Source organism: Ammospiza nelsoni, chromosome 3, assembly GCF_027579445.1.
Source record: "Ammospiza nelsoni isolate bAmmNel1 chromosome 3, bAmmNel1.pri, whole genome shotgun sequence".
Taxonomy (NCBI): domain Eukaryota; kingdom Metazoa; phylum Chordata; class Aves; order Passeriformes; family Passerellidae; genus Ammospiza; species Ammospiza nelsoni.
In genome coordinates this window covers 43,673,956-43,686,666 of record NC_080635.1, presented here as the reverse complement: position 1 = coordinate 43,686,666, position 12,711 = coordinate 43,673,956, and the positions used below count along the sequence as shown (strand labels likewise).

The 12,711-nt window shown below is 39.0% G+C and overlaps 1 protein-coding gene across 1 annotated transcript in view; it reads right to left on the bottom strand.

Annotated features, from left to right (window-relative positions):
* Positions 1-635: 635 nt before the first annotated feature.
* The window catches only part of DISC1 (DISC1 scaffold protein), a 187,232-nt gene continuing 175,156 nt past the window's right edge, over positions 636-12,711 (bottom strand). Inside the window, exons 13-14 of the mRNA XM_059469194.1 lie at positions 11,256-11,372; positions 636-3,345 (exon numbers count right to left, since the gene is read on the bottom strand). Of these exons, the coding sequence (XP_059325177.1) occupies positions 3,196-3,345; positions 11,256-11,372 (267 nt within the window). The 3' untranslated portion in view covers positions 636-3,195. The remainder of the gene's footprint in view (positions 3,346-11,255; positions 11,373-12,711) is intronic.

Sequence of the window (12,711 nt, the reverse complement as noted above, 5' to 3'; positions counted from 1 at the left end):
CCTATGTAGTCTTTAAACCTATTGGGTCTGGGCTTTAAACCTCTTGGGTTTAGGGACAGCACATGATCTGGGCAGGAAAGGAACTTCTTTCTGGAGATTTTCATTGTTTGCAGGTGGTGGGAGACCAGTCTGCCCAAAAGAGAGAATTTCAATATATGAGAGTGGTCCTTGGGACACCATACACACTACCTCTCATTGTGAAAATGAATGTGTGTAAGAGCATAACTTTGGCTCAGATATTGCTGCAGCCAAGGCACAGTCATGCTGCTCTTCCTTCAGCTCTTATCCATGGGTGAGGAACTGAGGCAGGGCAGGCAGGACTCAGCTGCACAGCAAGACCGAGTCAAGCTGGGACCTAAGTGCAGCTATTACCTGTCTGTACAGCTCACTGTGTAATACTCACTTCTCCCTCTCATACTGAAAAGAATTACATGTTGCTGTCAGGCTTTAGTCTTGAATATGTCTGTAGACTGTTTTCAAAAGTCATAACAGGCTAGCCCAAGCAGACGAATTACTGCTGTCAGCAGCACAATAATAGTCACACACATGGTTTCTTTCTCCTTTTCTTTCCTCCACTCCCTGTGATGAAACTTCTAAAATGCAGTACACTGCACAGAATGCAAACAGACATTGGGTTAGTTAAAAACATACTTCTCTTTATTTGAAAGTTTTCTATTCACAGATAAAAGGCAGCCAATACATTGCATAGTATACCTTTTTTTTAAGTATGCTTATTATCACATGTGTCAGAAAAGGGATGGTTACTGGCTCTAACTTCCCACAACAAACAATGAAGTTAATGGAACAATAAATTAAAGGAGTAGTAGTAGTCCATGTTACATATAAAATAGATGTTAACAGATACAAACATAACATCAACGATGACCGATTTCGTTTCCCTTCTCCTTAGAAATTCAGTGTCTTATTAGAGTGGTTGCCTAAATTGAGTTTTTATTAAGCTCTGAAGCTTTGAAACACAAAAGCCACACAATTTTTTAATTGAATGGGAATGTCTTCAAGAAACCTTGCTAGTGGCAATGAGGGTTCTGTTCTCCTGCCCCTGTGGTGGTTGGGTCCTATCCCTGCTGTTGAGCCTTTGCTGCTGCAAGGAGACAGACCTGATGCTTCAGCTGCAGCTAATCCTGGCTCTAGGGCACTTCTAGGGCCTAACAACTGTTTACATTGCAGGCACTAAGTATTCAAAGGACAAAACTCTGCAGGGTGGGAGAGTGGGGTGTCATGAAACCTTAGTTTAGTGTACTGGCCATCATCTCTGGGACTGTTGTCACAGTCCCATATAAATGTTCCTTGCTGGAAATGCAGTACCTGGGCCCTCTGAGGTACTGAACCCCAGGCAGCTTCTATGGGTGTTAAAGAAACAGTTCTAAGAGCTATCTTAACAGTTTCAAGAGTATCTTGTCAGAGTGCTCTCTTTCCTCTTTACCTGAACTCGTGTGGGTTTCCATTAGCGCTTTCTGGCAGGCAGGTTTTGCTCTGGAGCTGTTCCTGTGCATGGGCTGAATGTCAGGGTGCCACCTGCACTTGTCTCCTGCCCTGAGCTGGAGGCAAACACCTTGTTCATCTGTTCAGGGGAGCTTCAGAAAGTGCCAGAGCTGTGGTGGGAGGTAGGTATTGAACAGGGACGTGGAAAGATGAACTTGTCAAGCAGAACAGCAGGAGATCTCCATTAGGGAACTGAGTAGCAGAATCCATGCAAGCTGGAGCTCCAAGAGGCTTGACCACAACGTAAAGGGATGCTGGCCCATATATTACTCAGTGAGAAAAGTCAACCATGTTCTGAATTACAGGGCTGTAATGCAGCCCTGAGGATCTGATGACTATAGAAACCACCTGAGCTCTCTGCACTGCTTTGACAACCATATGCTCCTGGAGGCAATTATAATCCTGTTGTATGTCTCAGCTGCCTGGCACTTTTTTTCCCTCTCTCCTTCTGTACTTAACACTGAGGTAGAAGTTTCAACTAGCATTAAAACACACCAAAAATGAACAGGATCTTAGTGGGAAAGTAGTTCAATGACCTTCAAAATCTGCAAAAACACAATGTGGCTATAAAATGTGACCGAAGTAGAAGAGTAATTCTAAAAATGACAGAAAAGCAGTATCAAAAAAGTACAGTATCAGTTGCAAGACATTTTCTATTGTGTTTTTAAAAATAAGGATTTTTTAAAAAAAATTCTCCCTCTGCAACAGAATTTTTATGGTATCAGAGATATACTGGTATCAAAGTAGAAGTACACATGAATTTTTGAAGACATTAACTCTTTTGAACAATTATCCAGTTGGCTTCAGCTGAGTACTGCTTTTATTTCCTATAAAAATACATGTTTAACTATGCATGTGTATATATTGACATACATGTCTTGCAAAAAAATCTGCATTCCTGCTGAAGCTTACAAGGAAGATCAAATTAATGGTAGTAATCTTTACAACAAGATTTAAATGACTTCTTGTTCATACAATATTTAAATATAAGCAACACAAATCATCAACATAGGATTTTTTTTTGCTTTACAACCACTGTAATACTAAAGAAAGTTTATATTAATACCTAAATAAATTGAGTTCAACTACTCCTATAGGGGCTGCTGTTAGCTACCTCCACTGTACTTAATACCACAGAGCAAATGAGATCCAAATTTCAGTTGAAAGAACACGGTTAGCTTGGATTTCACCCTATTGATTTAATTATTGGCAGGAATGTGAAAATACGTTCAGTGTAAGAAAGCTGTTAAAGCCAAAGAGGGAAAAAAAAGTTCTTATTATTCTTAGAGCTATTTTCCAAGAAATACTAGATGTTCCAGCTTTAATGTTGCATTTTAAATCAGGGAAAAAAATCCATGAGTAGAGGAAGACAGTGTTTATGAGCCTTCAAGGAGAACACTTCACTGACATTAAAGGCAACTTTGCAGACTCACTTGAAATGTATCAATTTGTAATCTACACATTTACAGGAGCTGCTCTGCTCTGAAAGCTGTTTCCCAATCTGTGCCAAAACATATGAGGCTGCGTAGCATACTTCTGATGATAGACCTCCAGGCTCTGTTTCTCCATAATTGATTTAGTTATTAGTTATGCAGGGGAGAGAAGAGATCCCTGAGGCTTAGTAAAACAGTATTCAGTTACTAAAAGCAGCCCTTTGTGAATTAATGTCATCCTACCAGCTCTTTCTGCTCATTATTCCTTCAAGTCTTGTTTTCCTGGACACCAGCTGTCACAGAGGAAGTCTCCAGCCTTTTCTTCTCCTGCCTCCTTGGCTGACTGAAGTTGCACCAGCACGGTCTGGAGTGTCTCCTTCACCACCTGGATCTCCCTCTGCAGAGACTGTGCAAGCTTTATTAAGGAATATTCTATAGGTGATTGGCAGTCCCTTTTCTCTTTCCAAGTTATTAAGTACATTCTTGTTCTGCTGTTCACAACAGATGGCCATGGCTATCTAATTGTAGCTTCAACTTCTTCCAAATTGTTTGGATTAAATATTAATACATTTCTCACACTTGCTAGCAAAAGAAAAATGCAGGCAAACTCAAGTTCTCAAGTAGCATTATTTAGCAGTTTAAAAAAGGGAGGGGATGGGGGATACTGCTTGGATACTGCTCTCATGGGGAAAAAAGGAAGGAAGGAGCCAAAAAGATTGTGTACCATGGAGGGAGCAGCACTAGGTGTGAGCTCCTGATTGATGGAGGGTAGAATTTTATGCCAGAGACACAGCCCAGGTGAAGGCAACAGGAGTAGTCTGAAGCAAATGCCAAGTGACCACAGCTTGTGCGGCATTAGTGAGCTCAACAACGTGCGCTGTGCAAGGTGGGGTGGGAATCTAGTAAGGAGCAAAATTAGCTTACAGCAGAGAAAGTGTTTCTGCTACACTTACCTCCAGAAAGCTTTCGTGTTAGCTGAATTATCATTATAATTACAGTGCAGAACACACAAACATAAAGCTACACAAGACTCCACAGGAAATGCTTTGAACAAGTTGAAAAGCAAAGAGGGCAGTACTGAGGTTGTAGTGTCATGCATTAAAAGGAAGAAGGCCACCTGAAAAGTATCCAATAATTAGTATAAAATGCTTCATTTGGTTAAGAAAGAGTTTTCCACATTTCATTGCAGGGTTCCTGCAATGAATTCAGAAAGAAACTGATGGTGAATGGCTCAGCCTCTGAAAGAGACCTTCCACTTCCCTCTTTCCCAGCTCCACAGTGATGAGAGGGAGGGTGGCACGTGGTGACAACAAGGGGTGCAGACGAAGGCAGGACATTCACAGAGACAGTAGCAACTACTGACATGTGCACAAGCCTTTAAGGGACTAGGCTTCCTTGGCAGTACAGCTTTTTGTGCTATGATTGAAAATAAGTTTGTACTACCAATATACTGGGCTTTCGGCTGATAATCTTAAATCAGCAACACTATCTACTGTTGGAAGAAGTCCAAGCTCGATGAGACAACCAATTTTATCCTCTCTTCTATAGCTTACTTTGTGTGGAGAAGAAAGCAAGCAAGTCATAGCCTGCTGAAATAGTAAACCAATGATCAAGTCTATGAACAAACCCTAGGGCCCATCCCATCCCACTGAGGCCTCCTGGATGGATGAAGGTATGGATGAAGGGCAAAGGCACCAAAAGACAGAAATTGGTTCATTTCTAGCAGTATGTTATCAAATTATACCAGAATCTCACTTCAAGGGAAGTGAAACAGGATGACACTGAAACAACTCAGTATCAAAAGTACAACACACTGAAATAATAATGCACAAGGACAGTCTGTCCTTTGCAGAGCTCAGACATTAGGAAATGCTGTTTTACTTGACCACAATGTTAATGCAATGTCAAGAAAAAAAAGATGGGCTCAGGTTATGGGACTGTAAAAACTAAGCTGCTACTTTTGAAAAATTGTGACTGGACCATGGTAAAGCTATACTAACCACAGCTCTTTCAGGGAACCATTATTATGTCTTTGAAAAGTCTTGGCTGCTTTTGATTTTGTTATCAATTCCCCAAAACTTCATCTTTGTGTATTTACATGCATTTGCTATGATGTTTTGCTCTTAATATGTTCATGCATAATTCTAATTTCTGGACAGCTCTGTTAATCTAAAGGGCTTCTGTCTCTGATTATGAGTAGTAGCAGTACACACAAAGCTTCTCCTATCCCAGGATCACAAAGCACTGTGCAAGGACAAATTAATTATGCTTTGCATCTTCTCTAAAGTAAGAAATATGATTATCCTCTTCTAAGTCCTGGATTCTCCACCCCTCTGCAACTTAATCATAAGGCTCTACTGGAAACCTAACTGTTAAACATAAATCCTGCAATCCATGAACACCATAAACCTTCTGAAGTTTAATTCTGATGTGTAGTCTCTAGCTACATGCTGTTACTTGTAATATCCCAGGCAACTACAAAATTCTTTTCAGGGAGAGAGAAAAAAAAAAATTGAAATCTTTCAGTGACAGTGGATGAGAAATCTTAAAGGATGGAAGAAAATGAGGAAGACAGGAAAAAACCTGTCAACCAACAGAAAGATGGAGCAACAAAAACAGATGACTGTATAGTACAACAAGTACCAATAACCTCATAAATAACACCACAATCATATGTAGACAAGTAATTGTCAAATGTGCCTTTATGGCTAAGACAAATATATGGTATATGGCAGAGCATGGCATCTCTATCCACACACAGGTTGTATCTGGAGAAACAGCTCCACCCATTTTAAAAATGCAAATAAACAGTTTTGCATGGGTCCACATGCATATGTGTCCTTCATGCTCAAATTCTCTATCCAGTGCTGCAAATATTGAGGCAGTATCCAAGGCAGGAGTGAAAACAAGTTCCAACTAGGAATATTTTCTGGTTCTGCTGTCTTCCTCTGAAAACCAAAAAAAACTCCACAATGTCAAATAAGCAGTAAATTAAAGTACTTGGGAACAAGTACAACCCATACTCAACAATGCTGCAGGTCTAACATTGTCTTGCTTTAAGCTTTTCACCTATTTAAGTTTGTCTCTTTGAAAAACTTGAGCATCATCTCAGAGCCCATGATTTGCAAGCAGATAAAAAACAGATAAAATTACTGTAGGGACTTAAATAAGTTTTGGAAAAATGGGATCATTTTGCTCAAATGCAGCTTCTGATCTCTCAGCCCAGATGTTCAGGGAAAAGAGGCAAAAAGTAGATGCTATGGATCAGTTGCCTTCCTATAGGAAAGGTTAGAAACTGAGAGTACATATTATAAGATAAAAGACATTGGAAGGACAATAAAGGACCACTACTGCTCTGAGATAAAGGCCAATGGGATTTTGGAAAGTAACTGCACTTTCTGGACATCTGAAGAAGAAATTAGCTCTTGAAGAACAGAAATAATCAAAAAGAGGTATTCAGTTTTTGGTTGTTCTTGTTTCTAACCTGGTTAACTATTCTGTTTGTTTCCAAAAGCCAAACTCTACAGTGCCTGCAGACAGAAGCTCAGCTCAATGTGCTACCACCTAACTCCAAGTGTCACTTCTAACCCCAGGCACCAGCACCCTTGGAGAGGCTAAGGCAGATGGAAAACAGCTCTGTAGAAAAGGACCTTGGAGTCATGGTGGACAATAAAATGTACACCAGCAATGTGTCATGAGGCAAAGGTGCCTCCCAGGCTGGATTAACAAAAACACAGCCAGCAGGCAGAGGGAGATGATCCTTACACCCTAATCAGCACTTGTAAGGTCCCATCTGGATGTTGTGGGTTCCACAATAAGAGAGGAGGACTTAGTGGAATGACTCCAGCACCGGACCAGTTTAATGGACTTGAGTATCCATCACATGAGGAGATGCTGAGAGAGCTGGGACTCTTCAACCTGAAGAAAAGAAGGCTTACAGGATACTACCACTGTGTATAGCTGAAAGGCAGGAATGAAGAAGAGGAAGCCAGATTCTTCTGACTTTTTTTTGTCCACTGACAGAATAAGAAGCAACAGTGAGAAATTCCGAACTAAGAAATTGAATCTGAATCCATGAAGACTTTTTTTTTGTTTGAAGGTGGTCAAACACTGGACTGTGTTGCACAATGAGGTTGTGGAGTGCTCATCCTTGGGGATATTCAAAATCTGACTGGGCAACATCCTGGGCAACCTCCTCTAGGTGACCCTGCTTGAGCAAGGAGTTGGACCAGATGATCTCAAGAGGTCATTTCCAGCTAAACAATTCTTTGATTGTGTGTGCTACATGCCAAAGGACCAGTGAAGAGCCAAGACAATTCAGTAACTCTTTTGAATGACCTGGGTTTTGGCCTTTTTGAAGAGCATCCTTGGGAGCAAGGGAAAGATACTAAGCAACTCCCTGCTGTTTCTGTGTGGTGTCACAGAAAGAGAGTAAAACAACTTTTGGAAATCCATAATTTCTCCTTACAAAATTCAGGGGTATTTGCACTAGTGCAACCAAATTAGAATTTTCTAAATTACCACCTTGATTACTGTTGCCCTCCTTCATATCCATGAATGTTATTTCTATAAACTAAGATAATATCCCTCCCATGCAAAACCCAAAACACTTCCACAAAAACTACTAAACAAAAAACTGCAACAGAATGACTGCTACATATTGAAAAATGGAGCCCTTCAGTGGTCTGAACATCGTCTACTTTCAAATTGCTTCCTCCAACAGAAAATGGAAGGCAAAGAAATTGCAGGACCTGGGTGGAAATACACTGACCTACCTCTATCAGAGCATAAAGTATACAAGTGGAACCATTCTCTGTGTGACACACAGTGGGAAAAGCTCACCCTCCTGTCATCTGAAATAAAACCAAAGAGGGTGCCATTGCCACCTCTAACTCTTGGAGGATCCCAAAATCTCTTAAAGGTTCACCCAGAGTCAGATTCCCCACTGAGCTACAGACAGGGCTAAAGTTTACATGATTCTGTTGAAAACCTGCTCTGGTGTAAAACAAGACTGGTGTGGGAGCCTGCTGCAGGATAAAGGTGAATGATTGAACTTATTAGGTCACTTTGCTAACCTATGTTTAGGCACAAAATTCTGCTTTCAGAACAACTGATTGAAATGCCCATTTTAGGGCCAGGAAAGAAGATTGTTTTTGTAGTAATACTACAGCGAGGTTTTCTTCCAACAAAGCATTTCCACCAAGAGGAACTATTACATGCATTCAAATTGTCTATCAAAATGTAACTACTCATTAAGAACAAAAAATGACTGTGAAATTGCAATATAGGCCCCATTTAATTTTAGTGGGAATTCCAGGCCTTTACTGTTAGGAAAGTAACACCTCTCATCAGCTCTGCAGACACCATAATGAGTCACCTCTCATCCTTTGGTTTTTCCAATTAATGATGTGGCCTGTTTTCATACACTCATTAATGATCAATCATAACTGAATATTTTGCAGGTTTATTTGGTTATAATACATAGAATTTAGCAAATATGTCATAGTTCTACAGGGAACTTTAACATCCAGTCATATGCCCCTGTTTTTTGATGCTTTTTACATAGAAGGGCAGTTTAGTGGTTTTTACGAAAGATTTCAACAATAAATTAGAATTGCAAGTGGGTCTGTGCCTATACTCGGGGCCAAGAAATATCACTGGATTTCTCCTTTGTTCATGTTGTGCTGGCACTTATGATGAGCAGCATGGTTGATTTAAGAGTGCTATGCCATCAAAACAGAGAATGAAAAAAATGACATCTGGGTTTTTTCTTCCAATACAAACTTAATTATTAATCAAAGCTATGACACACACTAAACACTGGAAAATGGTTCAAGAGCATTAGGAATTTATTTTTCTCAGTGGAGTCTTTGGAAGTCTTTTAATAATCAGACCACTGGACTAATTTACATCTGTGCAGCTCCCAGTTAGATTTTTGACCTAGTACTTTTGTTACATTTATGTGTAAGGCATTTTTTTGGGAGAAATATGGGAAGGGTGAAAATAACCAGTGAATGGACTTGGAAAAATTTATCCTGCTTTCATTACTATTTCAGGTCTTTAAGCTCCTGGTCTGAGTCTACAGATTTTAATGAAAACTGCATGATTGTCCAGTATCTGTGATAGGAAATTATTTTATCTAAAATCAAATAGATTACCATGCAAACAACAGATTCATCTATTAAATAAATTCCTCTACTGAGGCAAATTGTTGTCTCTTAGCTTAGTGCTAGTTCCTGCAATACAGGCAAGTTACCAATGAGTGAAAGCAAATTTTATAGGCACTGAGCAGAGTTTATATTAAAAAAACTCCAATCCACAGGTCTGTAGCACTATGGTAGCTATTTTTCTCATTCCTTTTTGAAGTACAGCACAGTGATTATATGTACCAGATGGTAACATTTTATGCATATTGACCTGGACTACCTCTGAAATAGCAACTTAATGTTAATGAGGGGTAGCTGAATTGCTGAACTGCTTCTTTGTACATCTCTGTTTTTTAAACATGGTTTCTTGTTTTGTGACCGATGGTCTTGCTAGGACCAGGATATCACATGCTGTGCATTTCTGTACTTAGATAACATGAGTTGAATTTCACTGATATAGGAAGTCAGATCTCTATCAGAAAACTGTGGCTTAAAATGAGACTAATCTACAACTCTCCTGAAATTTACAATTACTAATTTTATTTTTTAACTAACTCTTGCAGTGTCAACAGCTGTGAAGAAATAGGCACACTCCACAGAACATAAGAAACAGTACTATTTCACATATATGTAGCGTACTATCTTCTGGGGACAAAAATGCAGTTTTCTAGCTTATTTCACATTACCTAGTAAAATTTAACTATGATCAGACATGACTGTTCAGTTTGAATATTAACTTAAGTCCCCTCCAAAGCACCTATAACTCCAAGCCTCAATGTTCTGTAAGGGCCACTGAGAAAGCTCATTTGAGAGTAAATACATGCAAGGGAGAAAGAAATTGGATGCTCTGCACACACACACACGAGACACACCCATACAGCTCTGAGAAAAATGCACTGGGGAAACACAACTGCAACCAAGCATGAACACTGCAAGTATAATAAAAAGAATGTTGAATAATCTTTCTGTATACTGTGTGTATATGGAAATGTTTTGAAAAGAAACATTTATAGTGACAAATTGCTGACTGGACTTCTCCAACCCAAATCCCCTTCCCCCAGCACCATTCCTCCTTCTCTCTGCCCCTTGCACTTTATCCTTCTGCTACCTTTAAAGAAACCTTCTGCTACCTTTAAAGAAAAGTTTCTGGAATAGGAATTCTGCAATGACTTATAATAGATGCCCAATTACTTAAAACACAGTGGTATTTCCACACACTATTTATTCTCTTTTCTCTAAACTATCCTCTGTAGGACTGTTCACCTTCTCTTAGCAGGAACTGAATCCTTTCTAGCACCATCACCACCCCTACTCACATTCAGATGTCTCCAAGGGCTCCTCTGCTAATCTCTGCACTTTGAACATATCTCTCTTTCTTCGTGATCCTCTCGACTGCCACCTCTTCTCGACAAAAACCTAACCAGCTCAGCACTCTCACCTTCCTCAGCTTCACTGGTTCGTATTTTCTTTGCCCTTTCTTAGAAGAACAAAATCCCTTTTATGAAAGTTTTTCCTATGAAAGTTACAAATGAAACAAAACTTCATGTTCTTAAATTTTGAAATAACGGCCAAGGAATTTCTCATAAAGGTTAAGCAATCTTCAGAAAAACAGAAAAAGCACAGAAAGAGGTAAGTGGGCATAAGACAATAACTCATCTGGTTACTTGCACTGGAGTGTTGGAGGCAGACTATAATGTGTAGGATGCCACATGAGGCATCTGTTGCCCATTTTTTTAAAAAAGAAAAAACCCCAAACTACAGGTGACAAGATACACGGTCTGAGTCAATAATGCAGCATCTAATTCAGATAAACCATGTTGGGAAATGCAGGTGCATGGACACTCATATCCATGCAGCTTTTGGTGTGCTATGTATTTAATTATATGAGCATTACCAACAAAAGGATTTTAACAGTAAAATAAAGGCTTTTTAGTACCCAATCTTAATTTACAAAGAACTAACTTCTGTTTAAATCAATTTTTTAAAAAATATGCATTATAGGAAAATTTACTACACAAAAATGCCCATTTCAGCAAGACAATAATTTCTCCCATTCTTAATGCATCTAACCTACACTAAGAACTAGCACTCCATGCCTATCTGACAGGCAAGTACTTCATGTGCATACTTACAGAGATTGATACGTATCCATAGCTATAGAGAAAAGGATATGAATAACTCCTTCATCAACTCTGCAGGCGGAACTTTGCAATTGATCTTCCAGATGCACCAATTTCTCACTTATTGCTTCACATTTTTCTCCCAACTCTGCAGAAAATATGAAGAACTCCTACAGAAAGTTGAAAAATAAAAGAAAACACGTTTGCTGCTGACTGCACTTTTCTACATCAAATTTGCATCAAATTAAAGGGAAAATAAAATACTAGTAAGGGAATATGATACTTTGCAGTGCAAAGACATTGCCTAAAAGCAAATTCCCATTAGAGGGACGAAAAGCTTCTATATGATGAATTGGTGATTAATCTGAAATGAAATGAGTTTGTGGTCTCAGTTTTCTTCCCAGCAGAAAAAAAGTCACCACCTCACTTTCAGCAGATGATGAGGGGTGTGAAGACAACTACTCTGAACTTTCTCCCCCATTGTCTCATCAAAGCAGGGGAGGGAAGTCTCATGCTTACCACTCATTAAGGTACCCAAATTTCAAGTTGTTCATGCAAATATGATTTATACTTTTAGGTCATGTAAATATTTCAAGCAGCAACATTTTGGTAACTCTTATACACATAAAATGTACTTATATTTTTGAAGAAAAATCTGGCTAGAGTACTTGGGGACTTTGCTCAAGCAGTAAAAGAAAATGTAAAAGAAAAGAAAAATCAAAGTCTTTGAGATTAAAAGATGAAACTGTACTTTTTTACTGAGTTATCATTAAGCAAGACTAAATTTTCAAAAATAACATTTCTCTACTTAGAACTTACAGATGGCAAATACTTTTTCTATTTTAAACTGAGTATTTTAAGCCAATTTCAAAATCCTTCTTGTAAGTTTTTTTCAGATACATTGCACAAGGGTAATTGCTATTTTTTATATTTTGCATTGAGTAGTACTTTGAGAAATGACCCAAATAAGCAGAAAATATGAGGAGTGAGGAAAAAAAATCAATCCATTTGCACAGCTCTGAGACAAGCCTTTCCTCTCCCTCCCATGGCACCACAGTGCTGTCTACAGTAATGACAGGGGTTATTTGTAAAAAAATATTATGGTGCCAAGATGAACTTCTGCTAGAACCATGTTTAAAAAATGAGTAATTCATCAGCTGGAATCCAGAAAGCTGGATTGTCACTAGACCCAGTCTGTGCACTCATTAATAAAGCCTGCTTCTAATGTGGCCATATACTATCTGCAGAAAATTTTTCTACTCAAAGAAGAAAGCACTTGGGGTTCTTTGTACTTACCAGTTGCTATAAGACACCAGTGGTTGTTTAAAGAAATCAAACCTTCAGTCAAAGGCCTTCCAAAGAAACCATGCTAATACATTTTGGAATGCTGCCCACTGTGAAACAGTTTGAGTTTCGGTGAACACATTTACCCAATCTCAGTTGTGTGCTATCCTTTCACTTTGCATCTCACAGTACATTGCATACATGGGGTTGAATGCCAGAAGAGCT